General features: G+C 38.8%; 1 protein-coding gene across 2 annotated transcripts in view; it reads right to left on the bottom strand.

Annotated features, from left to right (window-relative positions):
- Window positions 1-21,747, bottom strand: part of LOC124606860 (arf-GAP with coiled-coil, ANK repeat and PH domain-containing protein 2) — a 147,759-nt gene that overhangs the window by 11,639 nt on the left and 114,373 nt on the right. For both annotated transcript variants that reach the window (XM_047138943.1, XM_047138942.1), the window contains one exon: window positions 6,992-7,112. In XM_047138943.1, coding sequence (XP_046994899.1) covers window positions 6,992-7,112 — 121 coding nt within the window. The remainder of the gene's footprint in view (window positions 1-6,991; window positions 7,113-21,747) is intronic.

Genomic DNA, 21,747 nt, shown 5'->3' on the forward strand with positions numbered 1-21,747 from the left:
TTAACAACCTGCCTGATATAAGGACTTCAAAATTGAACTACAGCAACTCTGACATAAGCCAGTTAAAGTCATTCCAGTAGTTCTTGACACACTGGAAGCAGTGATAAGAGATCTTAGTGGACACTCATAAGCCTTGGCATTGATAAAATATCTATCTGCTAATTAAAAAAAGCTGCCTTACTGGGGATCTGCATGAATTACTTGCTGATACAACACATAGTTCTAAACGCTTGTGAAGTGGCTGTCTAGCAATAAAATATGTAATCCTGTACAGTGAGCTCATTTGCTGTTTTTACGGCTGTAGTAACATTATAATAATAGCAGAATTCCAGCACTCAGAAAAAAATACGCAACATGGTGGTAGCTCAGACAAACAAGAAAGCACCAACTTTTTCAGTTTGGAAAATAACTGAATAATTTATCAGGGAAAAAAGTATCTGGATTAGCTGAAAAATCAAATCATCATTCTCATGCATGCATCCATTCTGATAAAATATATTTGAGGAAATAGGGTTGTTGTCGGTTAAAGAAAAAGAAATAATTCTGCTCGTTACATAACTTCCATAGATGTTCTTAAAAAATAAAAAAGCATAAAATGTATCAGCAAAGTGTAAATGCAGCCTGTAGTACCTTCAGTGTTGTATAATAATCATTTCATCTGACACAAAAGATTTGATTTCACTTGCAAAAGGAAAACAAAACGTGCATAGATGGATGTGTTTATGTTGGGGTGTGGTAGTACTGTATTTGAAAATAATGGATAAGGACACACTTTTTCTTCCTGCTACTGTAATTTTAAGAAATGTTGGTAACATATGAACATCTCAAAACATAGGTGCCAGAGGTCTTAAATGCAAAGCTAGTGGAAATGTCCTGCCTATGTACAAAACAATTATAATGCATCTGAACACACATTTATGAAATACAGCCTGCTTAAGAAGGTAAGGAGGTACGTTTTCTGCCTGACAGTGAAAGGCTTTATAACAAATCGCCTTCCTTGTCATTGCACTTACTTTATAGTTTCTGCTTTGATTAAATTCAGTTTCTAAAGTGTTATTCAGGTATACTTGCTAAATACCCATCAGGGGAAACTATAACTTCTTCACTGGAGGTTCATACATGTTTGACTGCTGATCATCGAACACTCCAGTGTGCATCTTCTTGATGTTTTTAGACATCATTCATGTGGATTACCTACTAGGCAAGTACAATGACATTTGAATTCAGTTGCCAATTTTCTAAATGTTAAAGACGAAAACCCAGACTCCATATCACTTTTGGATAAAAAAAGTTCTTGAACTGCCACAGAAGAGGCAATAACTTGGTACAGATTGGCGTGAGTTAAAAGTCACCTTGATCTGCAAACAGTTTTGTATATAGATATTATTATAGTAGATGTGTTGTGAATGATTCACTCAAATTGGCAACTGCAGTATTGTATTTTTTTCTTGATTTTTGTTTGTCCTGGTAATAATCAACACAAACTAAAGAATTTCATGACAACAATATTCCAATTCATCCATTTGAATCAATCAATCACAACACAAGTACTTTAAAAATTCATATAAACAAAACTACTTTGCAGATAGTTGACATTTTGCTTACACTATGGTCCACCACACAATAATGCAACAAAAAACACAATTTTCTTCACCTAAGTTCTTGCAGCTTAAGAACTTTTTCACCTTGCTTACATATGTAACAATGAGATGCCATTATACAAGTAGTATTGGGTGTAAAGAACAAAGAGAATAAGAATAAATAATAGTGAGAATCATGTATTAAGGTTATAAAAAAATTAAAGTAATGGGTGGAAGACTATGGATAGTGTAGGAGTAGGTGATAAACTAGTGAAGATGGAGGTCAAGAATTTAGCAGATTGAAGGATGAGTTGAGCAATAGCGGATTTATTGGGAGGAACATTTTGTGTAACTTAAAAAGCATTTTTTGTAATTTTTTATACACTTGAACACACTGCAAAAAAACGCATGTGAGGCTAATAGTTTCCTGGACCCATATGCCTTTGTTTACAATCTGCCAATGTAACAGTTATTGTGTAATCACATGTAATTCGAAATGGTTTATCGTGGTCAATAATAAAACAAAGAACACACAAGTCATATCAATTTTCTCTTGGTTACCTGTCAGAGCTTCCTGCAAGCAATGTTCAAAAAATGTGCTACCATTCCATGATAAATTCACAAATAGCAATTTGTGCGATCAAATTGTGAAGTCTAAATACTAATGGGCCATTTAAAATTACACACAAAAAATATCATGATTAGAACAAACACGAATTTCTGAAAGTTGAACACAAACTCTTGCTTTCTAAAATGCCTTTAGGTATAACAAGTATTAACAAATTCTATAGCTTTTACTAAATTGTCATTTATCCTCATTTTGATTTTTCCACTGAGTATCACTCTCTGTGTCCATTGGGAACCAACATTTTCATTCTCATTAGGTTTCCTTCAAGTGAGGGTCAAGAGAATGCTAATTTAATGGCCTCTTGCTGATATGGTCATTACAGAAAATACAAATGGGCCAAGAAATCAGCTGTGGCATTGCTTGGAGCGAAAAAACAACCATCTCAAAACCACATGAAATAACTTAAGGAAATTCTGGAACTGTAAATATAGACGGATAGGTAGGGTTTTTGAACTGCCCTTCTCTTTAACACATGTCCACTACCTTAACCACTTATGATGTTTAGCTCTGCCTCTGGACACTGAATGACTATAAATGTTAACCAATACATAGGTGATGGAGAAGAAGTAGTTAGAGATTTTGGGTAACCTCTTTCACTTATAGTGTGAAACTGCTTCCATTTTTAGACGGCTCATGAAAGATCAATAATATGTGGATGCAGTACAGAAAGTGTATCCTCCAAACCAGACTTCTCCAACTGTATCAGGAGAGCTAATTAATAAAAAGAAAAAAATATACAAAATAAATTATTACCCAATATGGATATTTCAGCAGAGACTGTTTAGAAGAAGAAAAAGAGGAAAATGGCTACCACAAGCAGCTGGTGTGTGGAATGATGGACATCTACTGCAAGGAAAGTGGAAAATATCAAAAGCAAGGAACAAGTAGTCTGAAGTTACACTTAGTACAGATTACTAAAGTGACCTGCAAAAGAAAGGTTCAACAGGCAATATGGACCAGTACTTTTATAGCTAACAATGATGAAAATCAGACAAATTAAGAAAATAATAATAATAATAATAATAATAATAATAATAACAACTACTACAGCTTTCAAATTAATACTAAATTCAAGATTGCAAAATACGCAACAAAAAAATCAAACATATAAATTTCTTTGAAATTAAATTAACACACCTTACGAAGAAACAAATCCAGAATGTGCGAAAGAGGCACACTGAGAAAACAAGGAAGGTACAGGAACATTAAATATAGCTTTCCACGAGAGTTAATGCATGAAGTTCACATGGAAAGCTCCTATTTGTGCAAAAGAAAGAACTGATAGATTATAGGAGTACATAAAAAAAATTGTGCATTATGATGAAGAAATGATGATGGATGAATGTGGGGCATTCAACGGTACGGTCATTAACACCATTACGAAATGTATTTGCTTGGGGGTGGGGGGTGAGGGGATGGGTATGGGGTATAAAGGCTGTCCCCAACGAACTGTCCTACTGCATCACAATCGAAAACGAACCAGCAGTTTGCATGGAAGAAATGGATGACCCTGTAAGAGTGTCGCAGGGGTCACTAGTTTTAACTCTAATATTTTGAGTTAATAACATTAAATAAGAAATATAAGAATAATACTGTTAACTCAACTTGTGCATGTAATCTATACAACAAGACACATACTATGAAATGATGGAAAATTCAGGATAGACTAACAACAATATGGAAAGGATAGCTTGCAGCTTACCACACAGAGGAGGCACTGAGTTGTTGGCAAGTTCAATGAAAAATAATGCTAGATACATTCAACTATCCGACAAAGCCCTTCATCAAATGCAAAAAAACTCATAAGCAAGCTCCTGACATGCACACTTTGCCACTTTCGTCTATGGGTGCTAACGCCCAACTGTGACTGGATTTGAGCTAAGCAGCAGTCTTTGCTGGGGTAGGTAGCGATGGTACAGAAGACGGATGAGGTGGGAAGTGGGAGGCGACAGAGAGGAAAGATGTGAGACAGACAAGGGATACTACACCACTATACATACGTGTTGGTGTCATTAAAGTCAAGCACATCATTTCAGGAGGGGGAGGGGGGGCATGCTCCTCAACTAGGTGCTTCAGCTCTCCCTTGGTCATAGTTTGGTGGAAACCATTCATGTAAACAGAGAGCTTGTTAGTTGTCTCACTCACATAGAACACAGCACAGTGGTTGCAGCTAAGTTGGTGAGTTACATGGCCGCTTTCAAGGGTAGCTCTGCCTATGATGCGATAGAAGACGCCTGTAACAGGACTGATGGTAGTGGCGGATGCATGGGATAGGTCTTATATCTAGATCTACTGCAGGGATACAAGCGACGAGCCAAGAAGTCGGGAGCATGGGCGAATTACGGACAGTCAAGCATATTGTGTAGGTTGGGTGGGCAGTGGAGTACCACTGTGGGAGAGGTGGGGAGTATGTTAAGGAGGATATTTCTCATTTCAGAAGGTGATGCGAAGTAGTTGAAACCTTGGCAGAAGATGTAATTCAGTTGCTCCAGTCCTTGGTGGTACTAAGCAATGAGAGGCTAATCATCAACAAACAAATCTGTGGTAAAGTAATGGACACCCACATGGCATCCTATGCTAACCTATTCATGGGCTATCTAGAGTAATACTTCCTAACCACCCAGAGTTCAAAACCCATCGTCTGGTTTAAAGTCACTGATGACATTTTCAAGATCAGAACTGAGGTTAAGGACACCCTATCCATATTTCACCAGAACTCAACACCTTGTCCCCCAATTACTTCGGCTGGTCCTCCTGAGACTAAAAGCCATATTCTTAGTTGTTGATATCCACTCAAGGATGGCTTCATTAATATGTCTGCTCAAATCAAATGTACCAACTACCAACAATACCTCCACTTTGACAGATGCCACCCATTCCACACCAAGAGGTCCCTTCCTTATAGCCTAGGCATCCACGATTTTCACAAATGTAGTGACAAGCAATTGCTCTCCAAATATGCCAAGAGTCTCACAGAGGCCTTCGCAGACCAAAATTACCCTACACACCTTATCCAAGGCAGACCTCTTGTTCCTTGTCTCCCCATTCATCTATCAGCCCCCACATACCCACTTTCCAGCCACAAAGGAGTATTTGCTATTGTGACTCAGTACCATCCAGAACTGGAACAACTGAACCATATTCTTAACCAGGGTTTCGACTACTTCTCATAGTGCTCTAAAATGAGAAATATCCACCTCATACCTTCTACAGTCCACCCAAACCATGCAATATCCTTGTCTGTCCATACTCCATCCCTGCTCCCAACCCCTTACTTCTCGGCCCATATCCCTGCTGCAGGCCTAGATGCAAGATCTGTCCCATATATTCTCCTACCATCCTTTACTCTAGTCCTGTTACAGCTGTCTCCTACCCAATCACAAGTACAGCTACCAGTGAAGGCACCCATGTGATCTAACAACTTATCAGCAACCACTGTGCAGCATTCTACGTGACCAAGACAACTAACACATTGTCTGTCATGTGAATGATCACTGCCAAACTGTGGTCAAGATACAGTCTCTTAACTGCCCCCCCCCCCCCCCCCCCCCCAGCCTTAACCTTCACTTATCCCTGTTCTCCACCTCCCTATCCTCCTCCCAACTCCCATTCCAGTACCACTTATGGCTTCTATCCCAACAACACATTGGCATTGTCCTTTTCATTTGTCTATTTATCTTCCCCTACCCCTACCCCCTTCCCACCATTGCAACCTCATGATGTTTCACATAGGAACTCTATTTTTCCCCAACATGATCTCTCTCACACACACACACACACACACACACACACACACACACACACACACAAGAGCAGGCAGGCAGGCAGGCAGGCAGGCAGGCAGCACTAGCTTCTCTTCCCACCTCTACCCTGCTCCCTGCCATCCTTCCCACTCCCCACCTCACCCTTCTTCTGTACCCTCACTACCCATCCCAGCTAAGATCACTGCTTACTTCATATGCAGTCACAGTCGGGCATTGGTGCCCAGAGACAACAGTGACCAAGTGTGCTTGCTTGTGAGTTTTCTACATCTGAAGAACAGTTTTGTCTGATAGCCTGAATATATCTAGCATCTTTTTTCATTGTTGCAACTCAACACCTCTTCTACGTGGCAGGTAGCAATCTATCCTTTCCATACTGGTGAGACTCACTTTCTGCTTTTCAGAAAAATAATTAACAATGAATAATTTAAGAACTACTTGATTACCAGTCTGACAACTTTTGACTTTAAACAGCTGACAAGAATAGTATGAAAAACTACAGAAATAAAAACTGAAGAAAGTCCTTAACTAGAAGACTATTACACAGCTTTGACCAACAGTAATTGTTGTTGCATTTATTGAATTTATGGTGATAGAAGACATCGACCATGAATCCACAGTTCACCTAAAACTGAATCCTGTATTTAATGGTTGAGATCATTAAGATATTTACAGTCAATCAGTAACTTATGGAATGCTACATACATGGATTTTCATAAAGTTTTTCTGGAATACAAAAATTGTTGGCATAAGAAAGTGCTAGAGCACAGTGAACACAATTTTAATGCATAAATAGCATATTCACCAAAGTAACTTTTGTCTCTCATTCATACTAACTTAGCAATGTATACAGAGTTTAAGACACAGTTGAAATAACACAGCACAACGATACATCCACTTCAGCTATCAGTAGTTTCATCTCCCATACACAGTTCCCTTGCCCTGTCACCTTGCATGACTCATTAGCGATGTTTCAGTGACAAACTTTAGAATTCCAACCTTAAAAAATAGGGTTTACTTACAAGGTAACTATATCTGCATTTGCCTCCCTTATTGCTACAGTAAGAGGTTCAGTACCCTCTTTGTCAGGAATATGCTGATCAGCACGGTGCTTCAATAAAAGGCAAACTTGTGCTGTATGTCCTGCAAAATAAAATACCAGAAGACATGTGAAACACTCCAGTACAAAGTGTTAACTAGTACATCAACAACAATATGTAAGAGATGTTTACTTAACAGCTTTTGAAACCTGCACATTACATAACTGGATCTCTCTTTCTCTCTCTCACACACACACACACACACACACACACACACACACACACACACACACAAGCGCGCGCGCGCAAATAAATCCAACTACATAAAAAAAAAAAAGGTTTTTTTTAAAAGTCTTTGTAAGAATAAAAGTAAAGATGGGATATAGTAAAAGGAAGTGAAAGTCATCCATAACACATCCAGATGCAACACACAGTTAAAACCTACTTTCAAATCCAAGGACTAGTAATGAGCCGATTAAACACCACAGGGAAAATAGCACAGACACAGCAAAGATAGAGGAAAGAAAGAAAATGGCGAATGAAAAAAAGATAACCATCAACACAATGCCAAATGAACAGTATGTGTGTCCAAGAGCCCTTCTCTCACTGATTCCTGCTGTCATATTAAATACTGTGCTCACTGGTAACACTGGAGACATAATGAATGCATTTGAAACACAACATTTCATTTCTGCAGTGCACTCCTGCTGACTTACTACTCGTCAACCTCCTCATTTTACACATACAGTCCATGTGTTAACTTACAGATTGAGTGAAGTGATGTGTTCACACAGTTCTTTCAATCTTTTATGTGAATATCAACTTTCTTCATGGAACACAAACTAGTTATTAAAACAAATAGCATATTATAAACAATCCTGCTGGTGTACTGTTGTCATTTCACCAATTTGTCCACTAGAAGGGGGATTTTGCACTGGACAGTATTAGTGTCAGTGAAATGACCAACTAAAAATGGAACAGCTGTCAGCAAGACCAACTGGAGGCAAGATGAGGCAGTGTATTTGGTTGAATCTAATGAATTTTAAAAGTAAAAAGTCTGGAACAGTCTTGGCAAAGACAAAAATTGAAGAGGAATGGAAATTGTAACTATTATGTAAATGTATTTTCTGCAATGGCGGAAATAGCAGATGGGAGAATTGTGTTTACTAATGGTGGAGAAAGTAAACAAGAACAGTAAGAGTTCAGTGCCTTGTCTATGGTGAGCTCAACTGAGACTGAGCACAAGCTCAGACCAGTGAGTGATGATGAAGGATATCAGCTTTGAACTTATCAAAAGAACCACAGGCCTTAACGGATATAGGGAAACCACAGGAAAACTAAATCTGGATGACCGGAAGGGGCACTGGATCACTGCCTTTCCAAAAGAGAGTACCACGGGATAAGGAGTCATGTGAAATTACTATAAGCTTGTTGATCGATAATGATGTTAAATGATTTGTCAATACAGCTACTTGTAGTGTCTTGGACTCACTGGATGAAAACAGGTCTCACTATTCGATATAATTAGTGTAGATGGCTTGCGTGCCTCAGCGATACAGATAGCCGTACCGTAGGTACAACCACAACGGAGGGGTATCTGTTGAGAGGCCAGACAAACGTGTGGTTCCTGAAGAGGGGCAGCAGCCTTTTCAGTAGTTGCAAGGGCAACAGTCTGGATGATTGACTGATCTGGCCTTGTAACAATAACCAAAACGGCCTTGCTGTGCTGGTACTGCGAATGGCTGAAAGCAAGGGGAAACTACGGCCGTAATTTTTCCCGAGGGCATGCAGCTTTACTGTATGATTAAATGATGATGGCGTCCTCTTGGGTAAAATATTCCGGAGGTAAAATAGTCCCCCATTCCGATCTCCGGGCGGGGACTACAAGAGGATGTCATTATCAGGAGAAAGAAAACTGGCGTTCTACGGATCGGAGCGTGGAATGTCAGATCCCTTAATCGGGCAGGTAGGTTAGAAAATTTAAAAAGGGAAATGGATAGGTTAAAGTCAGATATTGTGGGAATTAGTGAAGTTTGGTGGCAGGAGGAACAAGACTTCTGGTCAGGTGACTACAGGGTTATAAACACAAAGTCAAATTGGGGTAATGCAGGAGTAGGTTTAATAATGAATAGGAAAATAGGAATGCGGGTAAGCTACTACAAACATCATAGTGAACGCATTATTGTGGCCAAGATAGATACGAAGCCCACACCTACTACAGTAGTACAAGTTTATATGCCAACTAGCTCTGCAGATGACGAAGAAATTGAAGAAATGTATGATGAAATAAAAGAAATTATTCAGATAGTGAAGGGAGACGAAAATTTAATAGTCATGGGTGACTGGAATTCGAGTGTAGGAAAAGGGAGAGAAGGAAACGTAGTAGGTGAATATGGATTGGGGCTAAGAAATGAAAGAGGAAGCCGCCTGATAGAATTTTGCACAGAGCACAACTTAATCATAGCTAACACTTGGTTTAAGAATCATGATAGAAGGTTGTATACATGGAAGAACCCTGGAGATACTAAAAGGTATCAGATAGATTATATAATGGTAAGACAGAGATTTAGGAACCAGGTTTTAAATTGTAAGACATTTCCAGGGGCAGATGTGGACTCTGACCACAATCTATTGGTTATGACCTGTAGATTAAAACTGAAGAAACTGCAAAAAGGTGGGAATTTAAGGAGATGGGTCCTGGATAAAATGAAAGAACCAGAGGTTGTACAGGAGTTTCAGGGAGAGCATAAGGGAACAATTGAAAGGAATGGGAGAAAGAAATACAGTAGAAGAAGAATGGGTAGCTTTGAGGGCTGAAGTAGTGAAGGTAAATGAAGCAGGCAAAGAGGAATACGAACGTCTCATAAAGAGATCGACAGGAAGTGCAAAATGGCTAAGCAGGGATGGCTAGAGGACAAATGTAAGGATGTAGAGGCTTATCTCACTAGGGGTAAGATAGATACTGCCTACAGGAAAATTAAAGAGACCTTTGGAGATAAGAGAACCACATGTATGAACATCAAGAGCTCAAATGGAAACCCAGTTCTAAGCAAAGAATGGAAAGCAGAAAGGTGGAAGGAGTATATAGAGGGTCTATACAAGGGCGATGCACTTGAGGACAATATTATGGAAATGGAAGAGGATGTAGATGAAGATGAAATGGGAGATACGATACTGCGTGAAGAGTTTGACAGAGCACTGAAGGACCTGAGTCGAAACAAGGCCCCCGGAGTAGACAACATTCCATTGGAACTACTGACGGCCTTGGGAGAGCCAGTCCTGACAAAACTCTACCATCTGGTGAGCAAGATGTATGAGACAGACGAAATACCCTCAGACTTCAAGAAGAATATAATAATTCCAATCCCAAAGAAAGCAGGTGTTGACAGATGTGAAAATTACCGATCAATCAGTTTAATAAGCCACAGCTGCAAAGTACTAACACGAATTCTTTACAGACGAATGGAAAAACTAGTAGAAGCCGACCTCGGGGAAGATCAGTTTGGATTCCGTAGAAATACTGGAACACGTGAGGCAATACTGATCTTACGACTTATCTTAGAAGAAAGATTAAGGAAAGGCAAACCTACGTTTCTAGCATTTGTAGACTTAGAGAAAGCTTTTGACAATGTTGACTGGAATACTCTCTTTCAAATTCTAAAGGTGGCAGGGGTAAAATACAGGGAGCGAAAGGCTACTTACAACTTGTACAGAAACCAGATGGCAGTTAGAAGAGTTGAGGGACATGAAAGGGAAGCAGTGGTTGGGAAGGGAGTAAGACAGGGTTGTAGCCTCTCCCCGATGTTATTCAATCTCTATATTGAGTAAGCAGTAAAGGAAACAAAAGAAAAATTTAGAGTAGGTATTAAAATCCATGGAGAAGAAATAAAAACTTTGAGGTTCGCCGATGACATTGTAATTCTGTCAGAGACAGCAAAGGACTTGGAAGAGCAGTTGAACGGAATGGATGGTGTCTTGAAGGGAGGATATAAGATGAACATCAACAAAAGCAAAACGAGGATAATGGAATGTAGTCGAGTTAAGTCGGGTGATGCTGAGGGTATTAGATTAGGAAATGAGACACTTAAAGTAGTAAAGGAGTTTTGCTATTTGGGGAGCAAAATAACTGATGATGGATGAAGTAGAGAGGATATAAAATGTAGACTGGCAATGGCAAGGAAAGCGTTTCTGAAGAAGAGAAATTTGTTAACATCGAGTATAGATTTAAGTGCCTGGAAGTTATTTCTCAAAGTATTTGTATGGAGTATAGCCATGTATGGAAGTGAAACATGGACGGTAAATAGTTTGGACAAGAAGAGAATAGAAGCTTTTGAAATGTGGTGCTACAGAAGAATGCTGAAGATTAGATGGGTAGATCACATAACTAATGAGGAAGTATTGAATAGGATTGGGGAGAAGAGAAGTTTGTGGCACAACTTGACCAGAAGAAGGGATCGGTTGGTAGGACATGTTCTGAGGCATCAAGGGATCACCAATTTAGTATTGGAGGGCAGCGTGGAGGGTAAAAATCATAGGGGGAGACCAAGAGATGAATACACTAAGCAGATTCAGAAGGATGTAGGTTGCAGTAGGTAGTGGGAGATGAAGAAACTTGCACAGGATAGAGTAGCATGGAGAGCTGCATCAAACCAGTCTCAGGACTGAAGACCACAACAACAACAGTGTAGATGTGGTGACCAGTGATCATAAAGCCTTGATTGCACATATACTAACAGAGGTACAAGTAATTGTTACAAAACAATATCGTACTGCCAAAAATCCAGCGAAATGGAAGTCGTAAAATACTGAAAAATAATGACCAATTACTGTAAATAATGACGAGTTACAGTACACATCTACTTTTCTTCTATTGACTGTACAATCAATTAGAAAAAATTTGTTGACTGCTTAACATATTTTCAACATCTGTTTGATGATTATGTACTGAGGAAGGTAGCGAATGCTATCTGAAATATTCATGTGTTAATAACAGTATAAAGAAACTTCAAGGAAGGACAGACATTCACAATGCAGACTCAAAACGTGCATGGTCATTCCCAGCTAATTTGAGATTATTTGAAATTAAGCAAGAACACTAACAACTTTGTCAATTGAAGGAGTTACTTGTAAATGAAGTTTGCACCTATTGAGGGAGACAGTAATGTAGATTTTCTGGTGATTATTGTTACAATAATGTGCAGAAAGTTTATTTGCTGAATTGGAAATGCACTAAAATTGCTAGGGAGACATATCTACACAACAGGGCTTCAATACTGAGTACTCCTTTGAGCTGATTCTCTTCTCTTCATCACCTACACCACAGTTGGCAGCCACTAACCAGAACTAACAAAGTCCACCAAATCAAACCATATGACACTATCCTAAATAATTGGTGTTCATTTCTGATTTATTTCAAATGTTTATGTTTAACTTTTCAACTTCTTAATTTAACATACTTTCTTCTTGCTTCTTTCTACATTTAATGCATTTAGATTTTGACCATGCCAGTGAATTCTGTGACGCTGCTCCAGAACACCACACCATCTAATTTTAACACTGCAGAACACTTTCTGTGCTTTTAATGTGTCCTCTTATCCTGTCAAAAGGCCACATAAGTTTGATTTCCTTCAACTTTTTCACTAAAAACTTACTGTGCTACCATACGATAATTATTATGAATGGTAAACTATGAAACAACAGGCTGCTTTTACACACACACACATACAAACACACACACAATTGGGGTGGAATGGCCTCTATTTCTTACAAGCAGTGTACTGGCTGACTCTTCTAGTAACAGGAGTACCTAAAGTTTAATGTGAAACATCATCATAAATGAAAAGCACAAGTTTGCTTTTGTTCTGCAGTATTACGGGTTAACAATAAAAGTAATATTGTAGAACAAAAGCATTTATTATAATGTTGTTCTAGCAAGAACCGACAGAAGATTCTGTCAACATGAAACATCATCCCTGGTGCAACTTTGTTTTCACTTAAATACGTTCCTTGATGGCAAAGGAGTGATAAGTATCAGAGAAAAATCATATGACTGATTAAGGATTAAACCCCAGACCTTTGGAATTTCAATCAGACACTTAATCACTCAGCCAAGGAGCCACTGAAAATAATCTATGGAGTTGATAATTGCAAGGGCATCTTCAAACTCTTATACTCACTCGCCATAATATTTATTCTTAATGGTGTCTGTTGCTAACAATAAATATCAATTTGTCATGAGTTGTGTCAAACACAATTGCAACAGAAGAAGCAAAAATTATTTTTGTACAGAATGTGCCCCCACACATAGCATTCAGAGTGAGATATTGCAGTCTGAAGCAAGGTTTACAAAGAATTTACATCAGACAGAGCAAGATATTAGCAATTTCTATTATGGAAACTGAACACATACCTTGTTAATTCTCCACAAATTGCTTGATTATATCTAAGTTTAAGAATAAATGATTTCTGTCAGTGTAAGATACATAGCAATATTCATAGGAAAAAGTATTAATGTGTTCAGATAAATATTAAGCTAACGAGAGAAGATGAACATTAGCTGTGAATGCAGATGTAAGAGACAGTAGTTTTTCCCCCTAGTTTCAGGTTTCCTGCAGTTTTAATATACGAGTCTAAATGTTTACAAGAACAAATAATTTATACCAGTGTAGCAACAGTTATTCCTCATATCATCGGCAGAACTAAGTTTTAATTGCTGTTCCTCTTTGTTGATGTACAACTTGACTCATTTCATATTGTAGACTGTTCTCTTTTGGTGGGGTATCTATGAAATATGATGAATGAATGAATGAGTGAGTGAAATGATAAATATTCAGGGCAGAAGAACCAATACTTAATTGTACATGCAGCATAAATATGTACATTGGGCAACCAATCTAGGTGAGAAGAATGCCTCAACACCTGCTGATCCATTTTGCTACCTAGTTCCTCTTTGTTGATGTACAACTTGACTCATTTCATATTGTAGACTGTTCTCTTTTGGTGGGGTATCTATGAAATATGATGAATGAATGAATGAGTGAGTGAAATGATAAATATTCAGGGCAGAAGAACCAATACTTAATTGTACATGCAGCATAAATATGTACATTGGGCAACCAATCTAGGTGAGAAGAATGCCTCAACACCTGCTGATCCATTTTGCTACCTAGTTACACAATCATAAACAATATAGGTGAATCGACAATTATTTAAAGAAAACAGTCTGCTCACCCATATATGAAAGCCACTCAAAATTACATTATGTTTTAATTTTCTCTCACCCTGCCAAAGGTAACACTAAGCTGAACAAATAATTCTACTAACAGTTTCTTTCCAATGTTTTAAATAGCATAATGTGTGAGCCTTCACACATACCCCATGATACATTTCACAGAAATTGACAGAGTAGTTGTATCACAGCTCTACTGAGCATAGTGGAACGTACTTGTGACAGAGTCAGCAGACAGATATGGTAGTGCAGTAAGCCTTGGTGGTATGTCACAAACACCAGGACTGCAGTACTACTGACAGTGGACTATGTGGGCCACCAAGGCAGTGATCTGATGATTTCCCAATGACTACACTTCACATTCCAGTTCTGCTGGAGGGAAAGGAAAGCACTGCCATTTCAGAAACCGACTGAGCTCACATAAATACTGCCTATTTCAGACAAGCATCTTCAGACATTGCCATGAGCCATCTGTGGGGGCAGTCTAAACTGGTTAATTTCCCAAAATGGATAAGAGTTGTTGCCACTAGACAATGTCTTCACTGGCTGTGAATTGCCAGAGTCTGAATGTTGGTGGCGTGGTGCCTTCCAGCCAGCAGGCTACCTACTGGTTAACATCCATCCACAGGAGGCTGCCTCCATCAGAGATCCATGGTTCGTGCCATGGCCACTTAGCCAACCAGCTGCCACTGCCCTGTGTAGGCAAACTCTATTGCTGTTCATTACCCTTTGCAGGTAAAGTTCTTGGCTGTCAGCATTGATGCTACCATCTGCACTAAGGTACACAGTTCAATTCTCTGTGGCTTGGTGCATCCTGCACTGAGTTGCCCACATGCCCAGCCAATTTGCAGAGCCGGTCATAACAGAGTGGTGAGCCTGTGAGCTGACACAGTACAATACCATTGGACTGTCGATTATGTTAACCTCACTATCTTGTGGACAAGATGATGCCCCACATGATCCTGACAGCTTGCCGACTTAAACACGTTTCACTATTCAAGATCAGCCTAGCCCGATCATGACTGGTGTATTCTGATATGAAACAAGGGAATATCTGGAGTTTCTGCTTTTATGACTGGCTGTCTGACAGCCACATCATTGCAACCATGCTCTCAGTGCAGAGCTGAAGGCCCTCCTGACTACTAGCAGCCCTGATCGACTTCCCATTGCAGAGGTCGTTCTTCTCCATCTTCTACAAGTGGCATCAGAACTGTTCCTGCCATGGACAGCTGCATTGAGGATGACACTGGCAGCTGCAACACATAGCATCGAGAATGAAGTTGGGTGAATGGACCGATTGCTTTCTCTCTCCCTCTTGTGTTTTGAATGCAAGGGTTATGTCTGGGAGACAAGACTGCCACAGGAACCTGAGGATGATGATCATTAAGCCTGAGGATCCTGTAGACCTTTCAAAGTTTCAAGCTAATTCTAGGGAGGATTAATCTGGCATGCATCCAGCACGGTGCACCCATGGTAACACAGCATGGTGTGTACAGAGAGAGTCCCAGTTTAATGTTACATGTGTCACAGGCTTGGCCATTAAGCAAAAGGGTGTACCGGAGAGAGGTTCCACAATGAGTCAAGTACACAGGGAGTTACTAACCACAAGACGGTGCAATCTCTGTTAGAAAATGTAACTCCACCTGCATCTACATATGTTGCAAAACACTGCTAAATGGATGACAGAAGGCATTTCTCATTGTAACTAATATTAGAGTTTATTCCCATTCCATTTATTCCATTTGTGTATGAAGTGCAGGAAAAGTGAGGGTTTAAATGCCTCTCTGTTTGCTTTAACTATTCTGATCTAGTTTTTGCGGTTCCCACGGGAACGAGATGTGTGGACTGTAACATGTCCCTAGATTGTTCATGTAATTCTCGTTGTTGAACCTTCATAAGTAAACTTTCACAATATAGTTTTTTACCTTCAACATCTACCACTTTGGGTTTTTCAGCATTTCTCTGACTCTCTTCCATGAGTCAACAAATTGTCACCATTCATGTTGCCCTACTCTGTGTACATTCAACATAGCCTATTAAGACTTATGTAGTGTGGGTCCTAAATGGTAGTGTTCACATTTTAAGATGGGACAAGTGTTTTGCATGTAGTCACCTTTCCAGCTTTTCTATATTTTCCCAGTACTCTACCTATGAAATGAAGTCTGTCACTTGTTTGACACACTATTGAGCATATGATGTAATTTCAGTTCATATCCATACAAACTGTTACACACAGTTTTTGGCATGAGTCAATTGATTCTAACTGTAACTTGTTAACATTGTAGCCTTTGGATACTACTTTTCTGTATTTTGTGAAGTATACATTTTTACATTTCTCAATAAGTAAAGCAAGTTGGCAATCTTCGTACTGCTTTGAAGTCTTATCATATCTGAACGGATGCTCATGCAATGTTTTTTCAGATAGTACTTTATTTTATATAACTGCATCATCCACAAAATGTCTGAGGTTACTATTAATATTGTCTACTATGTCATTATCAACAACATTAACCTCCCTCGGACATGCCTGAAGTTGTTATTCTTCTGTCAATGACTTTCAGTCAAGGTATCATGCTCCAAAACCATCAAGTTTCATTTGATACATGTACAATTATTCTTTCAATAATAAGTGTTGGTGTGGTACTGACTCAAAAGCTTTTTGGAAGTCAAAATATACTGCATCCACCTGATCACCCTGAACTGTGGTTTTCAGGATGTAGCATGACACAAGAAAAAATTGGGTTTCACCCAACCAAAGTTTTCGGAATCTATGATGGTTGGCATGAAGGTCATTCTATTCAAAATGCCTCATTACTTTTGAGTCCAGAATATGTTGTACAACAGATAAGTGTCGGTGATACTGGACAGAAGAATTTTGGATCAATTCTACAGTCCTGCGTGTAGACCAGTGTCACCTGTGCTTCCTACCAGCCACTGGGCCCAGTTGGGGGCTAACTCATCCGTGAATTCTGTATAGAACCCATAGAACCCGAAAGGGATTCCATTGGGTTCTGAAGTATATGAATATCTGGACACTAATTAGGCTGCCACTAACAGGCTTTACATATGACCTGAATTACTTTAGGTTTTGCGAGAGGCCATTGTGCAGTAGTCACTGTTTCTTTAAAGTAACTGTATACCATGGAGGGGCCCTCAGATCATGCTTATTCCTACTACATGCATTTCTATCCCATGATCAGTGAACTCTTCTTCTGTATTTGACCCACAATTCTCCAACATACTCCTTCCCAGAGCTATTTCTTTCCAGTCCCTCCCTGAAATATGTACTACTGCCTCTTTAGTTTAATGTATGTGTAAATTTTTCTACTTGTTTTAGTTGCCATTATCTGTGAGAACTGCCTCACGGTTACTGATACGAGTGTTCACATGGACTTATCAAAGAGGTCAGGTCTGTCTGATGTAATTTTGTCTAATTTATTACCATCGCAAGCAGGATTCAGACCCGTCTGTTTCAGGTACTTTTCAGAGAAGGTATTTAATGATGCTTTACATGGTGTCTTGTCACAATCAACACTTACAAAACTATATTATCCCAATCAATCCTTTTCCATTAGCCCCTCCTTTTGATATATACTTAGACTTAATTCAAAAAACTCACTACTGTCAATTTGAGGAATGCTTTAAACTCTTAGATTTATTGGTAAATGCTTTGGCAGTTGATCACCAGGATCTTTATACCGTGTGTCCAGTGAAGGATTCACTAATTAGAAAATTAAATTTCTTGAATACTAAGAGACCGTCTAACAAGTGCAACAAGAAATATTTTTATTGTGAATGCTGTAAGATTGTATATAGAAGTTAAACAGAAATTCTGAATAGTTTGGAAAGCTGCTAACAGATGGCATTGTGTTTGCAGCTCATATAGTATCAGCGTGAATAGTTAAATTCACCATCTGGAAGCATTCTTTTCAATCACATCACAATCTTTTTGGAATGTCCACCACTTGCAGTATGGAGAAGTCTCAAACAAACAATGAAATTCGCCATCATATACTGTGATGTCTCAATGGAATTGGATTGGTGTCGCACAGATCGTGGTTCTAGCTCGTCCAGCATGGTCGGATAGTTCTGATAAACAATGTCTCTCAATGTACCCCACAAAAAGTAGTCACAAGGAGATAGATCAGGTAAATATCAAGGCCAACCCATCCTTGTGGCAGTAACTTTGCAATAATGCAATGCAATGACTCTATTCCCAAAGTACTCGCCAAAAAAGCAAAACACCTGTTTGGTTCAATACAGTACGACCCCCATCTTGCAAGAATCACTCCGTGCCTCGTCAATCCTCCAATGCTAGCTGTGTGCTGGCAAACTGTTCCAAAATTTCAATATAACATTCATTAGTAAACGTTTCTCACATGAAAAAAGAGCTAATAACACCTCTGCTACATACTGCAATCCAAACAGTAACTTTGGGAGAATACAGTGGTTTTGCTTCACACAAATTGGGATTTTTGTAACCCAGAAATCAACTGTTCCCTTTATTCACAACTTAATTCAGGTGAGAGTGTGTTCCTTCTGCGAACCAGATGTAGCCAACATAAAATCGTTCATTATCAATCATCGTAAGAATCTAGTTTGCAAAGTCAGCTTTCTGACATATAGCACATACGCATATGGCCTGGTGGCTTTGGATTTTGAATGGAAATGTGTAGCACTGTCACAGTATTTTCTGACCACAGGAATGCTTCAAACCAGTCTCTGTTGCAATTCTTCAGACGGATTTCCTTGTATTTTGCTGATTAATTTCAGAAATCGTGGCGACATTTTTAGGAGTAACTACAGTTTGCCTGGGCCAACATTTACCACTAGATCATCAGCCACAATGCCTGTGCTCTGGAATTCGGAAGCGTTCTCAGGTCCTTTTGGAACATTACGTCATGTTTGAAAACTGTGCCTTGTTGCCATAGGACTGTAACCTGTGATAAATCTTTTCTGGCCAAAGGAGATATATTAACATTGGTTCTCCAGCCAAGACAATATGCTGCACATATCTATGGAAAAAAAAAAAAAAAAAAAAAAAAAAAAAAAAAAAAAAAAAAAAAAGAAAGTGGTGAATTGGAAATATCCGAGAGACTTCTGCTAGACAGAAGGATTTCATTGGACATCAAAATGTTTGGGCTCTGAAAATTAATAAAGTGTATCATCTTGGGATTGTGAATATATAACAGTTATCAGGCTTGGGAACCTATGGTAAGGAAAACCACCTGTAGCTGCTATTGGGGCGGGGCCTGTATAGTGACGGGGGTGCTTAGTTTCTCATTTTAAAAGAAACTAGCAGTAATTAAACCACAATGGACCGTAACATATTTATACAATTTTTTCATTAATACACTAACGTTCCACATAAACTGCAATTTATGTGAACACAAAATATACTAAATTTTAGACAGGAATTAAACTAGCACATCAGTAGCACTGCAAAATAAAAAATATGTATCCAAAAGTCTCTACAACATGAGAGGGTCAGGCAGACTGCTATTACATCATCAAAGTTTACACAATGTGACAAGGCGTAATATTTAAAGGCAGTGTACACAAAGCTTGTTGCGACTGTTAGACAATAATTTTACTATCATGTTCTCTTATTATAGCAGAAAAGCAGGTTGAAATATGCCCTGACAAGTCACATCAAAAGACACTTCATTTATTGAAGTTTTCCAAGTTTTTTGTCATCTGAACTTTTGATATCACCTTACCCAGAGACACAAAGCAATTTTAGAACATTAAAAAGATGCCATATTTAATATTAGCACCAACAACATTGATTGGTACTCATCATGAAGATGACACACTGAGTTGCAGACAGGCACAACACCAACAACACCAAGACTGTAACACATTTAGCTTTTGGCCAAAGCCAGCTTCAGAAAAGAAAACATGCACCACACAAGCAAGCACATCTCACGCACGTATGATCACTATCTCCAGCAGCTCGGACCGTGTAGAACTTTTTGTAAAACTGAGTTATATAAACCCCTGTTTGGCATTTTTACACAAATTGTCAACTTTACCATCAGTTTGTAAACTAATGGAAAGTAGTAGTAGAATGAAATTTTACGGTTTATGACCCTGTATTGATTAAGTGCAAATTTTCAGATTTATCCTACAATTACTCGGGAGATATGAAACACTAAACCTCTCCTTTTCTTCAAGTGTGTATTTTTTCAGCCTACTTCACTTCAAATTATCCATATGTAAACTGCTCTAGATTTTTTTTTCTTCCAAATATTGCCAGAGACATTATGTCCCAAAGTTGTCAAAAACTCAGGGGTGCTCTAGTGAAAGCTGCACTATGGGGTCACACAAATGACTATCTCTGCAAGTACTACATAGGCAAAATAGGGAAAGTTTTACTTTTGCCAATGTTCAATTGGCACATGGGTGAATGCTCATACAAAATTTTATCAAAATCCCTGATCCTCAATGCCAGAACTTTTTCCAAAATTAGACCATTTGGCATTGGATAGCCCAGAAACAGCTTGTGTATTTCCTGAAGGGGTGTCAGCATCCATGGGAGAAGATGGTACATTTCTTAGCTCTTAACACGACTCTTTTTAGTTCACCCAAGACACCTCATTTGTAGCAGGTTCCAATCACTTTACATCAGTCAGTGCAAATTCCAGCTGTTTAAGAACAGCAACTAGCTCATCCCATACCTAAAAACAGCACTCACAGTATGGTTGCGTTATGGATGAAGCAATGTGTTTCTCAAGTTTAAATGGGCTTCACTGATTCTACTCTAATTTCAGTATCTGTTTGCTATATGGATTAGAAGTTCACTTTAAAAAATGAAAAAACACAGAAGAAACTGATTTATGTCATAATGAAAGACAAAATCTGGGGTAAAATTTACTTATTCTCTGAAGCTAGTTCGTATGTTTAACTTTTTGTTTTGTTACGGTTATATTCACTAACCAAAGCTTGTTATAAAAATAAAATAAACAAAAAAATGAAATCTACAACAAATGTAAGCCATATACTCCAGTTTCTGAAGGGAAAACAGGATGGAACAATATTTTCAGAACACTATTTTACAGCACAGCAGCCAACTTCTTTAAGAACATAGGTCTGCATATTGGGGATTTTGCTCATTTGTATTCGCTTGAGCATGTCGTGCTCAGGAAAGACTTGCTTGAATATTAACACTCAGAAGGGAAAAGAAGTGGTTGAACAAGGTGCCCCCTGGGGAGAACACAGGCTGCCTGGCCTGGTGGGCTTGTTGCTCTGATGGTGTTTACATCCTAGCAGTCCTGTGTCTGCAGACAGGTGTTGCTTCTGATATATTCCCACCAGCTGATGGAATTATAATCATATCAATTTAGTTAAGCTGTACACTTATATTCCTAACGGTTATGCCTAATACTTTAGGCAACACAGAAAATTTGGAAACAGTTGAAAGTCTCGCAGACCATGTCAGCTGCTATGTAAAATGGCCCCTCCAGTTCATTGTTGCATTCAACTATAGCCAATATAATCTTAGTTTCAA

Source organism: Schistocerca americana, chromosome 3 (genome assembly GCF_021461395.2).
Source record: "Schistocerca americana isolate TAMUIC-IGC-003095 chromosome 3, iqSchAmer2.1, whole genome shotgun sequence".
In the NCBI taxonomy this organism is placed as follows: Eukaryota; Metazoa; Arthropoda; class Insecta; order Orthoptera; family Acrididae; genus Schistocerca; species Schistocerca americana.